Raw genomic sequence first — 18,875 nt, 5'->3', positions numbered from 1 at the left:
CAAGCAGAGGCAACAGGGTGTTGGGCCTGTCATATGACCTCTTTTCCACCACAGTGAGAGGATGAGTAAAAGGCAATGGCAGAAAGGATGGAGACAGCTTGCAAAACACTGAAAACTGAGACATAGAGAAGCACAGAAGGGGAGATGCACACACTCTTAGGGGATTGTAATGAAGGAGGATATGGACAAATCACACCAATGTGTTGCTGCTTTTCCTGCTGAATCTCACAGAAATTCTTAAAGTTGAAAAGCAAAATATACATACATACATATATACATTTATATATATAAATACACACACACACGTATAGTTTACATACAAGAAGTGCAAACTACTTCAAGGGATGCCTATGGAATGGCAGGGGTGGAGTTGTTGTCCTGCTGCAGGAAACCTGGACCAGGTTTGCACAAGGAACAACATGCACAGGATGGTCCCATAAGATGGAGCAAGTTGCTGATGCAGGGAACAAGCCATAGTGGTGCCTTGCGGAGGAAAAATGTAGTGGAACTCAAAGTACTCCCTTACCTGTAACTGAAGAAGAGTGTACTGCCAAGAAGCAATTCCAGGAGCTTGGAAAATGAAACGCACAGCATTGGTGATCAGGAAGCCAGCCTGCCATTCAAACAGAGGGGATGCTGTCAGCAAACTACCAGTGCTTATACAGAAGGATTTTTCATTCCCTTGAAACTTTCCCAGCCCTGGGAAAGTATAGAAGATACAGTTGTTTTGCTGCTTCAGTGCCTCCCTCCACTCTCACTGCTAGATGGTGATGGCTCAGCATCTTTGCTTCACTGAACTATCCAATGTACAGAGTCATTTGCATGTGTTAGAGCCTGACCACAATTTCTTGTTGATGGCTGCAAATTATTCACTTTTATTGACAAAACACAGCTATACTCAACAACAGATGCTTGAAGGGAAACCTACCAGTACAATGGGGACAGCATACTTCAACATTACTGACTGGACAGTGAATCTCTCATTATCCAAGGCTGTCACAGGACGTGACAAAGCCATTTCCAGACACCACCTGAAAAATGAGAAACAGTTAGGCATGTCAGCAGTCAACAAGATCCTAACCCTGCACTCTCCTCCTATATAAATCCTCTTAGCAGACCTGATTAGAATATTGTGTTCATCCTGCACTATGAAAGAGAATTTCCAAAGAGCAACCAAATTCTGTTATAACAGCTTTGTACTTGCAATGGTAAATTTGCAATATTGTTGATCAGACTTCCCAGGTCTCTTCTCCCACTTACAAGAGGGCTCTATCCCTCAGTGTGTACCGGTACTCTTGAGAGGACATTCAGATATCCATATCTCCAGCTGACAAAAGGGTGTCATGTCACTGATTATACATACTCCAATAGGAAGGCCACTATCCTCTGCGAAGGCCATTTATTGTCCTAACTATTAACAGCCGAAGATTCAATAGTTTCAACAAAGAAAACATCTTCCTCTTGTTTTCCAAAAATGTGTTTTCCATTTTTTCATGAAATGGACACAGTGATTGTATAACAGTGCCTCCACAGCTCATTCCTTGTTTGTTTGCTACCAGAACTAGCATTTCCCAACAAGACCCACTCCTCAGAGCAGCAGCAATTTCAAAAGGGAAAAGCTATTGTTCCAGATTATTTTTCTCTACAGAGCCACAGTCCTGATCCTTGAGTTACAGAAGATGCCCCTGACTGGACTGTGAATTAATCTTTGTCCTCAGTCTCAATGTTTGACATACATTTAAAACAATCTCACCTAGGATCACACATATTTCTAGCCATCAAATGCATGAAACCTGTGACCTCCCTGTCATTGTTCAAATTTAGGTAGAAAACAATGAGCTAAACAGAACTACTGAGCATATCTTTATGGATCAGCCTTACCCACAAGCTATGGAGGGCAAGTGAAGATGGCTGTAGCCTTTCTCGATAATAGAGAAGACATACCACAGTATATTTGAAAATCCCTGTCTGGGACTGGTAAAATCTTATTCTTTTCTGACACAAAGGCAGCAGCAAGAACCAAGACAAACTGTGCAGGCAATGTGCACAGTATGTAACTCACCTGACATTATCAATTATTGGGGTCTTCAAGACACGGAAGAGACGATACAGCTGAGGATTCTGAGGTCCCTTCTTTACTTCTCCTCTTGGGGAAGGTGGAGGTGAGAAAGGTGGAAAAAGATCTCCTGGCTCCAGAACAATGTGCTCGTCATCCTACAATAAAGGTCAGAAGATCTGAAGGCTGCACAGCTGGGGACTCAGTGAAACCCTGCTGCAAGGAACTGGTGGTTTAGTTCAGCAGGATTCCTCCCACTGTGAGTGACACAACACGCATTTGTCGCAGTTCACTTTCTCAGCTTTCAAAAATTCATTAGCTAAACTGTTGCTTCAAATATGAGACAAAATGAAATGCTTGTAAGCCTTGAGAAGTGACAAAGAACATCTGGTTATTTCATGAAAACTGGCATTTGGAGTGAAAGTTACAATAAAGGACAGCAGTAAATTCAAAGCTTTAAACTTTTGCCAATCTTCCTCATGCAGCAAGTCTATCATCTTTCCATAGAACTTGTAACTGAGCTGTAAATCCACTTCTCCTCCAGTTATTTTGTACTATCTTCTTTTATAATAACTCAGAAGTAAGGAGAAGGTCAAAGCAGAAAAACTTTTACTTCTCCACATAAAAAACTGGAGAAAGTTTGGGTTTTATATGTCATATCATCCTACTGGATAGATTTACTCCAGTTATGATCAGCAGCACATTATACTTCTCCCTTGACCTGGAGGAGATGGAAACTTGATACTTTGGTACCACATTAGGGACTCTGGTCCATTGGGTTTGAGGGTTCATAGGGAAGACAGAATCTGTCTAATAAAGCACTTTTCTTGACTGAAGTGGAGTTTCAAACCATTTTCATGATTAGAAGAAATCAACTACACAGCTGTACATTGGAAATTAAGAGTATTAGCAAGAAAATTCTGGGAAATACATCTTTCATTGTCACAGATCAGGGAAATAAGACAAGCGAGTTACCTTAATCCCTCTCAGAGAAGCAAATGACTCCTGTCCTGGCCTTAAAGCAATGACATCTCCTTCTACTAATAGGCTCACAGGCAGATTGACAAGATGACCATCCCTGTAGGCCCAATGAAGGGACCAAGACGGAGCATAGGGCATGTGAAGGTCAGGGTACACGGAGTCTGGCCATTTCACCTCTTTTCCAAGTGTATCTGAAAGCACACAGTATGAAAGAATTAACGGATAACAGTTCTGGAGGGGCCAATCACACTACATCCTACAGTGGCTATGAATCCTCCAGTCCTAATATCAGTCCATTCCCATGATCTTCTACACTTTCTCCATTTCTCCTTGATGGCTTTTTCCCTCTTTCTCTACCCAGCATAAACTACTAAACACAGTCATTTTATAACCTAAGATACATACTTGTACAATAGAAAAGTTAAAGGCTGTCGTTAAAACTGCCACACTGAAATGAACTGCCTCCTCAGGTTCACAGGCCCCTGCTGAGAAGATGCTCAAGCACTGCAATTTATTTCCTTCTGTTCTATGTTGTGGTACAATCCCACATATTCTTCTCTCATCATCTTCTGGAAGGCAGATATTTTTGTAAGATACTCAGGATTCAAATTACTCCAGAGCACAGACATAACAGACGCCTACCTGATAACATACAGATTGAAAGCACATGGCCACATGCTAGCTCAAAATAACTATTCTGAAGGACAGGCATGAGCAGAGCACAATTCTCACAGCCCATTTCTGTGTAACATAGGGCAGGTCTAGTAAACTCAGTAACGTATGTGATCAAGTTTGGAGAAAAATCCAACAGGGGGAAAACCCAAAATGCAAATGAGAGACAAATGAGTAAGACCTCACCATTTATCTTATCAATGATTGTCTGAAGTCTCCTCTCCACCTCTCTGCACTTCAGCCTCTCTTGACGCCCAATCATGAAGAGATCCAAGACGAGAAGGAGGAAGAGTGCCAGTGCATTAACTATCTCAGCACCTTGGCTTTGCATAGCAGAAGGAAAGAAACCAGAAAGCAGATGAGGTTTGAATAAATGAGTAGAACACACTGCCAGCCACCCACAGAGATAGATGCACACCTGCTCAGTTGTTTATTCTTATATCCCACAGACTTATATCTATAAAAGAATAGAAGGGAGCTACGATCATGCTCCTTCGTTAGGATAATGCCCCAAGAGAAGTTCCAAAGAACCTGTCTCAGTTAAAAACACCCTGACAAAATACAATCAAGGCAAGCTATGGCTCATGTGACAGCACAGTTCCTTCTCCGATGAACCACAAACTTCTCCAATTCAGTATCAAAATCCTTCCTGACTATTCTAATACCTTACAATTTTGTCAGATCTAGGGACAGAAGAAAAAAGGAAGAAAGTCTCATTGTCTCCCTAGAACACTCCACGGATACATTCAGAAGCAGCACTAAGTTTGCTGAAGTTTCGTGAGAGGGGCTGATACGGATAGCATATTAGTGTGAATATGCTAATGTCTAGACAGAATGACACTGATAAGTTACTCACAAGAATGATACTGATAAGTCAGCCACATACAGTGCTGAGAGGATATAAAACTACCACCTTGTTTCAGTCAACCAGCAAAGGAGGTTTTGCTTACCTCCCCTGTGGCTGGCTTCCATAGCAGCACAGCAGCAACAGCACTGCCAGCAGCATCAGAGATGCACCAGGCCAGTGGAAACAGGAGCAACGGTTACCATGGTACAGAAAACTGCTCCTCCACACCTCCTACAACAGGAGAGCAGCAGAGAATCAACATTCATGAAATACAGAGACAGGTCTTTAAAAAAGCTGAGTGCAAAAGGGTGAGGGCAGCAGCTAACACAACTTTGCAAAACCTCTCAAAACGATACAGAGCTTCTGAGATCAGCTATCTGAGTGCTAATGGTTCCTCAGCTGGGAAGTCTGAGTGAACACTGCTTTACTCTTGCTTGGAGGAACAAAAAAGCTTCTGTGCCAGACTGCCCTATTGTTACTGATCTAGAAGGGAAGATTTTTAATATTTAATTGCTGTGAATAAACACTACCACTTTGTATTCACAAGTCAGTCAGACACGGGGAGGCAAGGGGAGGCTGCGTTGAGCCCCACAGCTCTCTCTCCCCATCTGAAATAGACTCCCAATGCACACTGCCGTGAGTTGCTCAAGGGCCTTCTGCTATCAGGACCACTTTTCAAATGCAGTTGCAGCCTACTGAAGCCCTTAGGTCCCTCAGAGTTGAAGCTAAGCTCCTGTACAGCTCCAGCCTCCAGGAGAGCACAGCTGAGAGAAGTACACCCTTGGGTAATTCCTTGCTTTGGTCTTGAGGACGTTAGCAGTTTTATAGCTGGAAATTCTGCAGCAGCAGTCTGGAAGTGAATGCAGCCAATCCAGTTAATCTTCAGCTTTACTTTGAGAAGGGGAGACTGAGTGCCCAACATTGTGCTATTTGGTGTCTCACCTTCCAGGAAGTCACTTTTTTCCGTTCCTTCTGATGCCCCTCCAGCAATGCTGACAACTGGTCTCTCAGGATCGTGAGGGCTTTCTTTGTGGTAAGGCCCAGACTTGAGGTCATTTCATCCTAGAGAGCCAGAAAAACAAACTATTTAGTGCTTTTCTTCTTGGTTTTGCTCCTGGTGGCTGGTTATGCACCATATTGTGAATGCCTCACACTCATCAGGACCAGTTAAACTTGTAATTTCCCTGAAATTGTCTTCCCTCCTGTGAACTTTAGACTGCAGGCTGGAATTAGAGCACCTAGATAACATCAGGTAAACAAACCAGTCCTGACTGTACCAGATAAACAGTCTATCAAAGTAGAACACCAAATGTTTTCTGCGAAACAAGACTCTGATCTGCAGAGACTGGCGACAATACAAAGAGAGCCTGCTCAGCTCCCAGAGCTTACGCAGGCTTGAGCTGCTATCAACTTGCAAAGACCAGGCAGTGACTAGCCAAAGTAGATGAGTAAGGTTTCCAAACAGGCAGCCTCTCCAGAGGGAGAGACCACCTGGCTGCAAGGAAGAAAACTGGGATATCTTCACATTCACCCCATTTTAATCAGAAACAGATTTACTTACAGTGAGCTTTGCCCATCAAGTCCTGAACTGGAATAACCAAACACCGACAGTTATGTTGGAAATTTAATGATATAAAACGTTTTTTTGCTAAAAGTAATAACAACTAGGTAGTAGAATATCTGGCAATCTAAACAAGATGTGTCTGATTCCCACAGCAGCTAGGGTTGCATTTTGGTTATGCAGTCCACCTTAGCGTCTACTTTGACATGGAAGTTCACAGATTTATGTGCTAGGGCTCGAATCAGTTTAGGAAGAGACATGACTCCAACATCAGCTCCTCCTTTTACAACAGGAAGTGCTGAATTGAGAGAACATACAAAGGAGGCATTTGCACTTGAAGGAAGCACAAGCCATCCAAACCGCTGCTCCCTGATCACCCAGGGAAGAGGCAGCAGGCTGAAAGGAAGCATCCCAAGACAGTGTAATCTGGACAACACCGCCGTAAGTTGCTGACATCAAGAAAGTAGGGCAAATGTTTGCATTTCTGGTGCTAGAACACAAGCAGTTACCTTCCTTTCAAATAACAGCGACTGCTGAGAGGTATTTTGGGTACTGATCACTGTAAATGAATCAACAAGAAAAAGCAGGCAGGTGGCCATACAAGGCCTACAACAGACATCATGATACCGGTCAATAACTGTTTTTGTTTGCCTTTTATGATTTAATATTGCGCCATAGCTGTGTCTTAAGGAACTCCGTGCTGTTCATTTCCAGGCTTTGGGCAGTAGGTGAATGATGAACTGCTGGGCCAAGAAATAACCCTGCTGTTGCAGTTTTTTCCAGATGTAGATAGATACACAAGCAATGCTGTTCAACTGGAAAACTGAACTGACAGTTTCATGCGTAAATCAGATGTGTACACAAGGCCAGCATCAGTAGGGATCCAAAGTTATTTGACAAAATATATTGCACAATGGAAAAAAAGAATAGAAAACCTCAAAGAAGTACTTGTAGAAGGGCAGATACAAACATCCTGAAGGTATTAGTTATACAGCATAGGATATCCTGCACCTTAAAAATGCTCAGGTGTGTCATGCTGTTTGCAGAACAGCTGTTTACAGAACTACCGAACACAAAGCAGTTAGGAAGCTTCCCCTCCAGTCCCCACCAGTGTGACACACAGCCCAGCAAACAGTTCAGGCAGGAGCTGCAGCTCTTCCTGCTGTTGCAGTCACAAGTTCTTGCCAGCCCTGCCACATCTACCTTGATCTCAAACTGCAACAGCTCTGCTCTTCAGGAGCTGCATGCACACACTCAGCTCTGCAAGAGCATCTCAGTTCTGATCTGCTCTTTTCTTCCTGTTCCATAACTGAGTGGTTTCATGATGAACATCCAGCAGAAGCTAGCCTTGGACTTCAAATTTGTTTGCACTGATGGTCCACGAGTTGTTTGCAGCACGAGTGTCAAGAAGTGGCACATAGCTGCTCTCTAAATTACCATCTACTGCACACCTTAGGGAAAATTCAAAACAGCAGACTCTGGCCAGGAAGACTTTAGCAATGCTGCTTCAGCTGAAGTTTTACAGAACTAAAAATAACCCTGCTGTAATTTTCATTCTCTGTGTCAGTTTTAGGGAATAAAGGAAGCAGGTCTGTGTTGTTCTTGGAGGCAGCCCAGGTACCATCAGTGCAGGACTAAACATAGGAGCCTCACAAAGCCTCCCAGAGGAGAAGATGGCAGGCAGCATAGCTGGCAACGGATGTGCTGCTGCACCACGGGACTGCTGCAAGCAGGAGTGCCAGGGAGCACACAGAGCAAGCGACAATACAGGTTCGCTCTCTCTGCTGACTGCTGCCTGTTTGGGGCACAGCAAAGCACCCACAAAAACATTTTTTCATTGTTTCTAACACAGGGAAACCAGTCAGCTAAATAAAAGACATAAAATGAAAGGCAGCAACAATATCAGGGACTTTAATTGAAAAGCAAAAATTTGCTTAGACATCGCTGAACTGGTTCCAATGGATACAGCTAGGAGCTGCAGAAGAAGTGAGAGGAAAGCTGCACTTCATGCCAACATCTAGTACGGTCACACACTGCCTAGAAAGAGAAACTGTCATATCACAGTAGGCAGTGAGAGGAAAAAGGGAGCAAATCCAAAGGTAATCACAAAGGTTCCTGAAATACTTTCACACCTGCTCCAGTCTTTACACCGGAGCTACTGTTTTGCCAGAGGACCAGTCAACGCAAGGTAAAGGCAGGTGTGCCCAAAGGAAGGTGGCTGCAGTGACTGAAAAGGGGCAAGTGGTAAATGCAGCAGTGTTGGGAAGGTAGAACGACAGGAAGGAGAGGGATGGATTGTTAAAAACGCATCTTGGGAAGACACTTCAAACCTGGAGCAAAGCACGCAGACACAGCCAGCACGGTACTCACCCGCTATAGCAACGTGAGTGAGCGGCCGCCTGCGGAGACTCACACGGCCTCCTGCAGGTCAGCAAGGGGGGAAAGCGCTTGGAGGCATGAAATGAAAGGGACAGGCGAGAAGAGCCACCCTGAGCTCCTGGCAAGGGGCAGCTGTGGGTTTTCACAACAAGACCTGCCTTGCTCAGTCATCAACTGCTAATGAGGCATTTTTTAAAAGCCTGAAAGAATTTCTCTCCGTACAGCAGATCTAGAAGCCTTTAAGCTGGTCCAGAGGGACCTTTTCAGCCACTCATCAGCTTCAAGTGTTCTTCCTGCCACAAAAGAGGAGCTGAGCACCCCAGGGTGAAGGAGGCCTTTCACCAGAGGTGTCATTTCATTAATTAAAATCTCAATGTTCACATCTTTGCATCAGAAAGTTGCGTCTGAAGAGCAACTCACTAATTTTCGGGTAAAAGCAGAAACAGCTAGATAATACGTTGCTACTCACTCATGCACATTTAGCATAAGGCTTCCTCTGAAGAATAAAAAAAAAAAAAAAAAAAAAAAGAAAAAGAAAAACAGATGATAAATTCCAGGTTATACAAAAAGCAGGCCCTGTGTGGATATCATGAGGCATTTTAAAAGGCCGTGCTTTCCTTTTGCCCATAACCAAAGAGAAAAGTCTGGAGAAGAAAATAAGTGGCTGCTTCCTCCTTAGCCCCAAGAGGTCTAGAGAGCGCTCGAGCCTCTGTAAGTGCATTTAGGGCTCTTCTGGAGCTGACCCTGCCCCGGCTGTGATAGTCTCAGTCCAAGATGTGACAGAAACCTGGTAAACTGAGGATGATTGCTACCCTCTCTGCCTTGCAGATGATACTGCATCGCTCTCAGAGTTGTAATCTGCAGTATGGGTACTAAGGAAAAAGCACACAGCGCAGAAGATTTTTTGAACATGTGATTTTATTTTCTAAAGGAAACTAATGCACAGAGGAGGGGAATGGAAGGGACGCTGAAAAGATCGGTGAACGAGTTCATCTTTTCTCCACTTTCAGTAAATATCCTAAATGTTAAATTACTGCTTAGCTTGCCTAGAAACATTAGAGAGGGGGAACCTGAGCTAGATTAAGCAAACACCCCATTTTAGGAGCTGGTCTGGCTCTTCAGGAAGGAGATGAAAAGGATTTAATGGCTGGAAGAAGCAGAACCATAGAATCAGTAGTCTTTTCTTTGCTTTCTCTGCTCATTTGGCTCTCCATAGTTTGATATATGGACATAAGTTGGAAGATACCCAGTTCAGGCTGATCCAGGAGCTTGTTTAAACCTACAGCCTTGTCTGGCTCACAGCAAAAAAGACTTCCTTTCCCTTCATCATGAGCTGCAGGGGCCTTATCAGACTGATAGGGAAAGAGTGATTATCTTCAATTTTCTTCCCACAACGTGGAGCTGTTCCTGAGCATCACCATCTAGTTATCTTCTGCTTGCCATGGCCCACCTTAATCCTAACAGACAATCACCACTGAATCCTGATCTCTCCTCCTAAAATTCCCATCCTGCTCTTACATATACGGAGCCATTCAACATCTTCAAAGTTTATCAGCCATTCTCACACCCTCTGTTAACTGACGAAAGATAGATGACTTGTCCTCTATTTCAAGAGGAGCAAACAAGTAGAGTTCAACATGTATACAGGTAAGAGATGACATAAAATCCTATATTAGATTGAAATCTTATATTTTCATACATCCATAGTAGCACATTTATTTGATGTATCAGTATGTATTGATACAAGATGCGCTGTTGTAGGATATTTGCCAAATATTTTTTAAACAATACTGGAGCACAAATACATACTTTGCCTTATAAAGTTTACTCTCCCAACTGCTTCTGTAGAGATGTAAGTAGATTCAGTCCAGCAAAGTGGTAAACATCCTCTGTCCTCTGCAGATTCAGTCTCTTGCAAAGTAAGGGCTCCTTACCAAGAGTGCTGTGCAACATAATACAACTGCCTTTAGAGAGACTGTTTAAGCAAACAAGGGAACAGAAAACAGAAGATTTGCTAGAAGCTTTAATTTCCATAGACTACAATTCCACTTGCCTGATTCAGAGGTATGGCGAGCCCCTACTAGGCAGCTGTCAGATTGTTTCCTTCATTCCAGGCTGCACATACTAGACCTCCACCACCTTTTTAATACTTTGATTCAATTGCTTTTCAAATTTAAACAGTTGGAGGAGAGAAAAAAGGAAGCAGAATGTTCTTCCTTTTTCTGAGTGCTATTTTGCATTCCTCTAGCAGAAACAAGAAGGTAGTTTTTAATTTGCCAATGATATTTTACAAGCCATTAATCTATTTTGGGGATCGTACCTCCTGAAATACAGACATTATTCACCGTTTCAAAAGCACATGAGAAGAAGCAACTCCTCCAGATACATTTGCATTCAGTACTGCAAGTCAGATTCTTGCTTAGGAAAGGCACAATATGACCCAGAGGTTTTTTTTTGTTCCCATCAGAGAGGATGGCAGACACTAGACACCACTACATGCAATTTTTTGGGGCAACATTTCTTACTGCAAGCTAGTGCTAGGAAGGGATTTGGTTTTGTTCTGAAACAAACCATACATCACTATGCGAGAGCTCTGTCCTACCATGGCTGCTGAGTTAATGTTTAGATTACCTGCAATCACATATCCATTGTACAAAATTATAGAGCCAGAGCAGGCAAAGCCAATGGATAGGCCATTCTGGGCAAGTTTCCCACTGCTGCCTACCCCTGGGCCCAGTTGCATTTGTTTTCTTTCTGGGTGCTCACCTGGTTACTGTTGAAAAGAGGTCTGATTCCTGCCTCCTAGCAACAGCGCTTATCCAGTGTCCCAGACTGCATGAAACCTCACACATTCGCCCTCCGCTTTCAGTAAAGAAGGAAAATCTTTAAAGACTCTATGCTAGCTGTCAGGACACCCAAATTCTGCTCTTGCTTCTGCCACAGATTTCTCTGTGACAAAGGGAAAATCGCAGATTCTTCTGTGCCTTAGTTTCTCACCTCTTTAATGGGACTGCCACCTCCCCCCCAGCTGGAAGTGTGGTGAAGATTATAATATTCACAAACCCACCTGAACTCTACTGGAAAGCATAGAAAAAAGAAACACATGATTATCTCTGTGATTCAGGTAGCTCCATCAAGCACATCACAGCTCTGTGGGGACAACTGCCTTCAAAATTGGACACACAAGGAAAGGTACCAGAAAGCACAACGAACACAACTATTAAACTTGGTTTAAATGCCACCCGACACAAGCTTGGAAACCACCGTTAAGCTGTGGGTGGTCTTAAATCAAATGAAGCAAGCAAAGCCTTCAGCACAGCAGTGCCCAAATTAATGGACAGAGTGATAGTCAACAACTGTCTCCTTCCTCCATCTGTACCCACAGCATGAAAGGCAGCCCAGACCTCCGCCAGTCTGCGGACAAAAGAGCTCCCACAGCTCAGTAACGGGGTGCCTGCGGGGGCTCCGAGGTGGAAGCGGACATCAAGGCTCCCTGCCATTCATCACTAACAGGGCCTGCAGACTGACACTGCCAAGAGAGACAGCAGCGGTGGCAAGGACCGCTCAGAGATCTGGCCAGAGCAATGCTAATCAGCCATCTGAATCAGCACTGCATTTTGGTGTGAACAGAGTCCATTTTAATCCAGACAATGACATTCAAATTTTATGCCCTTTCTAAAGCACAGTGCTAACAGCCACGATCAACCATTCCACACAGCTAATACAAAGCTCGGTGCTTTCTTCCTTGCTCAGCTAGTGGCAGTTCAACAGCAGAGAGAGAGGAGCCTGCTCCCCAGGTAACAGCCCAGTTTTGAACTGCACCATCCCCAGTCTGTCTCTTTAGTCCTTCTTGTAGCAGCAAATCCCCAACCATAGTTACCTGCCCCACCAGGCTGCTGGCAGAATGAGGTACTGTTTACACAGTGCTTTGAAGCTCATCTGTGCTATGCAATTGTCAAGCTTTTTTAATTACCACAATTTATCAAGTTACAGTGTTTTCCCAAGTTCAGAAAGCAGTTAGGGGTCCATATTTATTCTGGCTTCAACATAAAGTCAATGTTTTAGGTCAGTGCAGAGCTTACTCCAGAGGATGTTAATCTCCTCCCGAGGCCAGCAATGCTCAGAAATCCAGGGAACTTCAGCATATCTTTCACACTCTCCCCCCACCCCATTTGTTTCCTCCCATTTGCCACTTCTTTATCTGAAGACTTTGGGAACTAAACTGTGACACAGCCTAGAAGGTGCACTGTACGACATAATTCAAGGGGTAAGGAGGTTCAACAGCTACAGATCAAAGCATACACAAGAAACAGATAAACTTTAGACATGAAGCAGAGAGGCAGCAGAACAGGAGTCAACAGCTAAAGTCAGGTTTGGCCCCTCCACATGGTTTTAGAATTAAAATCTACAGTTTAATACAGAGCTTCTTTCTCTACCCCCTTCAACACCATGACATTCCCTAGCTAAAATTACCATTCCCTGCTTCATTTCCTGATATAACCTCTTTCCCCAGAACCTCAAAGCCCTTCAAGCACCATCACATCAGGCAGGATGGAGGCTGGAGAAGGAAAGAGGGAAAGCCATTTTGAATTTAAATGTTACAGGAGAGAAACTTACTTTGCGGTATTTGCCTTGGTAGGGGATCCAGAGATCAGCCTGCTTAAAGAGCATCTGGGCTAAATTCCTGCACCACTTCCACAGCAACTTCCACTGCTGCTGCCCTCCAGAAATGAGAGAGCAAAAGAGGGAGAGTGAGCCAGACTGTGCAGAGCCCAGCGCTGCAGAGAATGAGACAGAAGCAGCAGAGTGAAGCACCAGTCTGCTGATTAATTCAGCCTGTTTCCAGTCATGCTGCAGATCCAGCAAGGAGGAGGTGGATGAGGGGAGGGATGAGGGATAGAAAGGGGGAAAAAAAAGGGAAGAGAAGAAAGTTTACAGAAGATAGCACCAGCTGTCTGTAAGAACGGTCCATTCATAAGATGGAGCCAACATAGCCAGAATCCCTGGGTCCCTGCCTGTAGAGATGCATATGTATGCACAGTAAGAGATGATGCTGACAGACAGGGGTCTGTGGAAAAGCAGATGGCAAATTAGACAGGACAAAGTGCTATAAAATATACTACAGGAGAAGGAAAACCTGAGCAGGCCAGGAAAAGGGACCATACAGAGACAAAGAGATCCAGGAAACCTAATCCCCCTACATAAATCTTGAAGAGTCATTCAGATGACTCCACAGCTTTGGATTCAAGCTCAATTAAAAAAAATATACGTCTTATTTAAATGATTTGAGATGGCTACAGGTCCAGTATGAAGGGTTCCTTCCCTTTTCTCTTCTTGATGGAGAAAGCAGCAAAAGCCCCTCTCAGCATTAAATATCCACACGTCCTGAGCCATGCAAGCTAAAACAGAAGGTGCATGTGGATTATTCATAGTCGTGTGCCATATCTGGGGCTCCTTGCTCACTGACACCTGGGCAGTAGCACAGAAAGCGTAAAGGATTAGCACAGACAGGGAACACCTCAACAGAGCTGGAACAGAATGACAAGAAATGGAATAAATAGGTATTCAGAGGTGAAGGAGAAGCGATCCTTCTCTCTTGTTCGCATCTTTTACGAGAACGCTTCCCTCTTGTCGTTAAGGGAAAGCACAGTGTCTTTGTAAGTGGGCTTTTATACAGCGCCTGCTTCAGTGCTGTCCTGATTCTGTCTGGGGCCTCCCAGTTCTGCAAAGCAATCATTAAAACAATTACTTTCACACCACACAGAAAGGGGTGAGGAACTGACCCTGTCAAGAAACATGTCAATAGTTTGCCAAGGACCCAGCCTGTATAAAAAGGAACAGACACACACTGCAAAGAATTCCAGTGCCAGCATTTAATGTAGTTTTGAAGACTATGTCTCAGTACTCACCTACTGTCCCTGGCCAAGCTTTTCATCTCCTTTCCTTCACTGAGATTAAGATGCCTAAATCAGCACAGCCCATATGCAGCATTTAAAGTCAGAAATGCAGACATCAGAGTTCCCAATATTTACTGTAACCCCAAAGTAGGGTAGATCTAAGACAACCCCTGAAAGAACTAGTTCTCGTCACTGTGCTGGCACAGTTACACATTGGTATGCAACTGTGCAGATCTCTTAAATCCAATGTTAAAGGGGAACAGTGCATTTAGTGCCACTTCAGGAGAAAGCTGGGAAGGGAGCAGGGGGAGAAAGAGGGAAGAAGATACCCTTCACCTTTCTGTAGGGCATTTGATTTCCTAGACAACAATTTCAAACCGCAGAGAGGAACAAGATGTCCCAAGGGCGCAATTTTTTCTTCCATCCTCTTTTCTTACTAAGAAACTAATCTCACCTACCCACTTCAACAAGAAAAATGTAAGAAAAAAAAGAAAGGACCAATATCACTGAGATGATGTTAGAACGGGCAAACCCTCACACAACATACGCAGATCAACCCCTTCTTATCTCAGTCGTTGCTGGACTGTTTCCCATGGCTCTGCGTAAATACCTTCTGGAAACTCAAATGACTGCAAATAGAAAAACTGGGTGGTCACAGTGCAAGCTTAGGACAACCTTTGTGCTTCATACAGTGAAGAGGTCCAAACACAACTTTCTCCTAGCTTTGGAACTCCAGCTTTGGTAATGAACACAAATGGAAATGGACAAAATTGCCTCTTCCAATTCACCCCACTGTCTACAGACCTTGCTCTAAAACGTTTTGGGTAGGGCAATAACCTGTGCTGTGTAACTTCCTTGTGATATCAGCTGGTATCATAAATTGCATCTGCCTGTGCATTTGTAAGAACAGAGCTATAATCTTGAGATCTGAAGATAAAACTGTGGTTTGGAGCAAAAGGCAGAGTCAAAGACAAAGGGAAGGGGCTGAGACTCATACAAAAACTGCAGCATAGAAAAGAGAAGTCTGTGGAAGAAGGATAGGTGTATGAAAAGCCACTGGAAGAAGAGCTGTTTTAGAAAAGCTGCACAGCAGAGAATAAAATCCAGAGATACAGCTACTGCAGAGGCAGAGGATTTAGCTACTTTTCAGTCCAAAGGTAAGACTATAGCTCTTGTTAGACAATACTTGGAACCAAATAGCTGAGGACCAATGCACTAGAGCTATGCAGAGTACAGCACAGGCTCCCGTGAGTACATTTCCAGGCTCCAGCCACGAGGCACAGTGCTGTATCCAGGCTGCACCAGTGACACTAGGATAATATAGCTCAGCTGTTGCTGGTAATTGTGGTATAGATTATGTCAATAAATTTTTAATAGATGGAGTTGCTTCAAATACAGTCTACATCTTAAGTAACACAAACTCATGAGTCTCACATTGTCCTGTGGCAATTAGTGAAGATGTCTATCTTGGTATATGCTTTGTGGGTCTTGGAACAGAGATTCTGGCACCTATCACAATATTATCTTCATTTCAAAAATACACAGAAAATTAACAAGTCTGGAGAAGAGGAGAAAAGAGCAAGATATCAGCACATTAAATTTAAGAGGGTTTTGGTTCTGCTTCTAAGATACTCTGCCTTTCTCTACAGTGTCTAATTTCTGGCAAAAATTGGAAGGAGGCCTACATTACACCTGACAAACTCTGATCCTCAGTGATTTCTGACAACAGAACTGTATTAGCTGACTGGAGCCAGAGGATAAATCTCTTATCCTTCTGAGCGACAGGTACATGTGCTGTGGTTGTGCTCAGAGCACGTCTTGTGTTCCAGAAGCACTAACTCTTCATTACACACAGACACTAGGGTAAAGAGATTGCTGTCAACTAGACTTCAGACTGATACTTTCACTTGGGGTTCATTTGATTTTTAGCGTTTTAAAATAAACCTAGTGCATTAGATTTATCACTGATGTTGCACACAGATTAATTTGTTTCCTTATCAACATACAGGCATCCAAGTTCTTTACTTTGGAAAGGAAGATGAAATCCACTTTAAAGGCGATGTAACACAGTTCTGCAGTGTTGAAGAAAAAATAGGAGCAAGCTCATTAACCAACACCAAATAATATACTTCTAACAAGTATGAAATTGTGGTCCTTTCTAGAATCCAAGCAAAGTAAGTGGTAAAATGCAGCAGAGCACATCAAAGGTTTTTTTAATTGCTACTGAAAAGAGTGCAATTACTTTTTCCTTTCATTTTAATGAAACTTTGTCAAGGAAAGGAGCCTAGGACTTCAGAACACCACAGTTCCCCATAACCTGCCGCAGCAACGCCTGTGTTGGAGCTCTCAGATCCTACTCAGAACACACCTCTGCAAGAATGATAATTGCTTCATCTCTTAAAATGATCAATACCAGATTAGCCCAAGACAGTATTAACAACAGAATAAATAGATAATTATCTTCAAAGGAACATCACCTCCACAGTCACAGAGCAATTGTACATACCTGAAACATGTCCTCAGAGCATACCAGTGGTGAGAGGCTCAGGCATGAGTAAGCCCAAGCTTTTCTGGTCTGGCACACTACAGAACAGCAGTCCCAGCAAATAAGAAGTCTAACAGGCAAGTGCCACAGCTAATGTAAAGTTTTGAGAACCTCTCAAATTGTTTACACTGCTGTGTTAGTATTATAGAGCAGATCTGTGTCTAGGTGATTATCTAACAGGTACTTTGCACTAACGAACAAAATCATCTCTTGATCCTGGAAGCACTGCAAACAAAACAGCAAGAAATAGATGCAGACAGAACAGAGAGAAAGCAAACACATGATCTGTCAGACAGAGTTTAGTAGGGTGGTGGAGAGAAGGACAGGAAAAGAGGCAAAGCCCTGAAAGTTCTCTTACCAGAGCCACCTGAGAACTTGGCCTATATAATATTCTCCACTGGTCTCAAGCTACCTCTCCCATTTTTGACTGGGATCCTGCTTAAGGCATATATCAGTTCACTTTTTTGAGTGACAGATCTATTTAATACTCAGGTGGCTACTGAATATAGCTGAAAAATAAGTAGCCAGTTAATGATCTCAAGAGATCAAAATCATTCTGCATTTTACTTTTGGGAAGTAGTAACATTTATCAGGTTAATAGTCTCCTGCAAACCACAGCAGATATGTCTTTCTAGCTCTTATTGCTACTATTCATGAAGATCTCTTTTTTTCTTTGAAGCCGAAAGCACAGCAGGGTAGCAAGAGACAGATTGCTCTTCTACACAATATATAGACTTATCTGGCACTTTCTAGAAATTATATCCTGCAGCATTCCCTAGAAAGAGACATAATTGCCCAAGAAATATATATGCTGATCACCAGAAAAAACAGGACTCAGAGGATTTTATTACTGTATTTTATTATTAAAAAAAAAAAAAAAGGATCTGTTTGTGAATTCAGCCTATGAAACAATGAGAAGCTAATTGTCCAGCGGAATGAAGCCATACCTTTATTCTCAAAGGACACAGCATATGATGACAACATATACTTCACCCATGCTGCTCTATGATGGTGCCTTAGTCCTAGCCTGCAAAAGACTCACTCTAGGGATGGAAGTTCTGTTTCTAGGATCCATTCAGCCCCCCATCTTCACCGTGATTCCCTCTAAAGGGTGTTAATTGAAATGTGAGCATTTATCCATGAGGAACACAGCTCATTTAAACAATTCTTAGGCACAACAATTTTTGGGCCCTGACAAGCCAAGCCATGTGTAAATTTATCAAGTAGAAATTGATTTCCCAAACATCTCCTAAAATAAAACTAAACAGCCATTAAAATCCACAGCCAACTCATTAGAATATAAAGAAATTACAACACTGTTTCCTGGTACTCCCCTACTGATCACTAGGTCTGCTAAATGTTTTGAAGATTCCTAGCTCTCATCACATTGTTAATCGATGGGATAAAAAACATGAGGTGACTAGTATGGAATTAATCATCCTCTCGTCTCTGGGCCATCCAGTGGTAGATACTATTTACTGATACGAGCAAGTACATCCCTAGAAGTGTGACGATGAAAGAGCTCCCAACTTTGGTATTATCTGTGGATCATATTGTCACTAGTAACACCAAATTGTCAGTCTTGATTCAAAATAATGAAAGACAAACAAAAAGACTCCAAATTTAAGTTGGGAATGACTCTTATCAGGAGACCTACCTGACTCTTCTCCTTCAGGTCCATGGCTACGTGTTTCTCTAAGCATGTCCAGCAAAAGGGGATTGCTCCTCAGGGGAGAAATGTCACCTAGGTAGAGATGATCTTGGCTACACATATCATATCACCATCTGTGGAAAAAGAAGGGGAAGCAGTCAATTTCCCCATATCTCTCCCTTTATGACAAGAAATCTATAAAATTCACAAAAATCATGTGACAGGATTGGCCCTTAAAAGAAGGAGAACTGGGGAACAGAAAGTGGTTCTTATGGTGCAGCAACTA

At 43.1% G+C, this 18,875-nt stretch overlaps 1 protein-coding gene across 12 annotated transcripts in view; it reads right to left on the bottom strand.

The window, feature by feature from the left end:
• The window catches only part of TMEM94 (transmembrane protein 94), a 52,117-nt gene that overhangs the window by 27,861 nt on the left and 5,381 nt on the right, over window positions 1–18,875 (bottom strand). For 9 of the 12 annotated variants that reach the window (XR_009960356.1, XR_009960358.1, XR_009960355.1 and 6 more), the window contains exons 2-9: window positions 18,596–18,723; window positions 5,499–5,618; window positions 4,660–4,787; window positions 3,896–4,032; window positions 3,032–3,228; window positions 2,063–2,214; window positions 929–1,031; window positions 527–613 (exon numbers count right to left, since the gene is read on the bottom strand). Coding sequence is in view for 6 of the 12 variants with exons in the window: in XM_062591890.1 (XP_062447874.1) it covers window positions 527–613; window positions 929–1,031; window positions 2,063–2,214; window positions 3,032–3,228; window positions 3,896–4,032; window positions 4,660–4,787; window positions 5,499–5,618; window positions 18,596–18,619 (948 nt within the window). In the remaining 6 variants the exon portion in view is untranslated. Of the gene's footprint in view, window positions 1–526; window positions 614–928; window positions 1,032–2,062; window positions 2,215–3,031; window positions 3,229–3,895; window positions 4,033–4,659; window positions 4,788–5,498; window positions 5,619–18,595; window positions 18,724–18,875 lie in introns of those variants that run through there. The other 3 variants (XM_062591895.1, XM_062591894.1, XM_062591892.1) reach the window with 2 other exon arrangements.

This window comes from Rhea pennata, chromosome 19, assembly GCF_028389875.1.
Source record: "Rhea pennata isolate bPtePen1 chromosome 19, bPtePen1.pri, whole genome shotgun sequence".
NCBI classification, from domain to species: Eukaryota; Metazoa; Chordata; class Aves; order Rheiformes; family Rheidae; genus Rhea; species Rhea pennata.
This window is presented reverse-complemented; position numbering and strand designations above follow the sequence as displayed.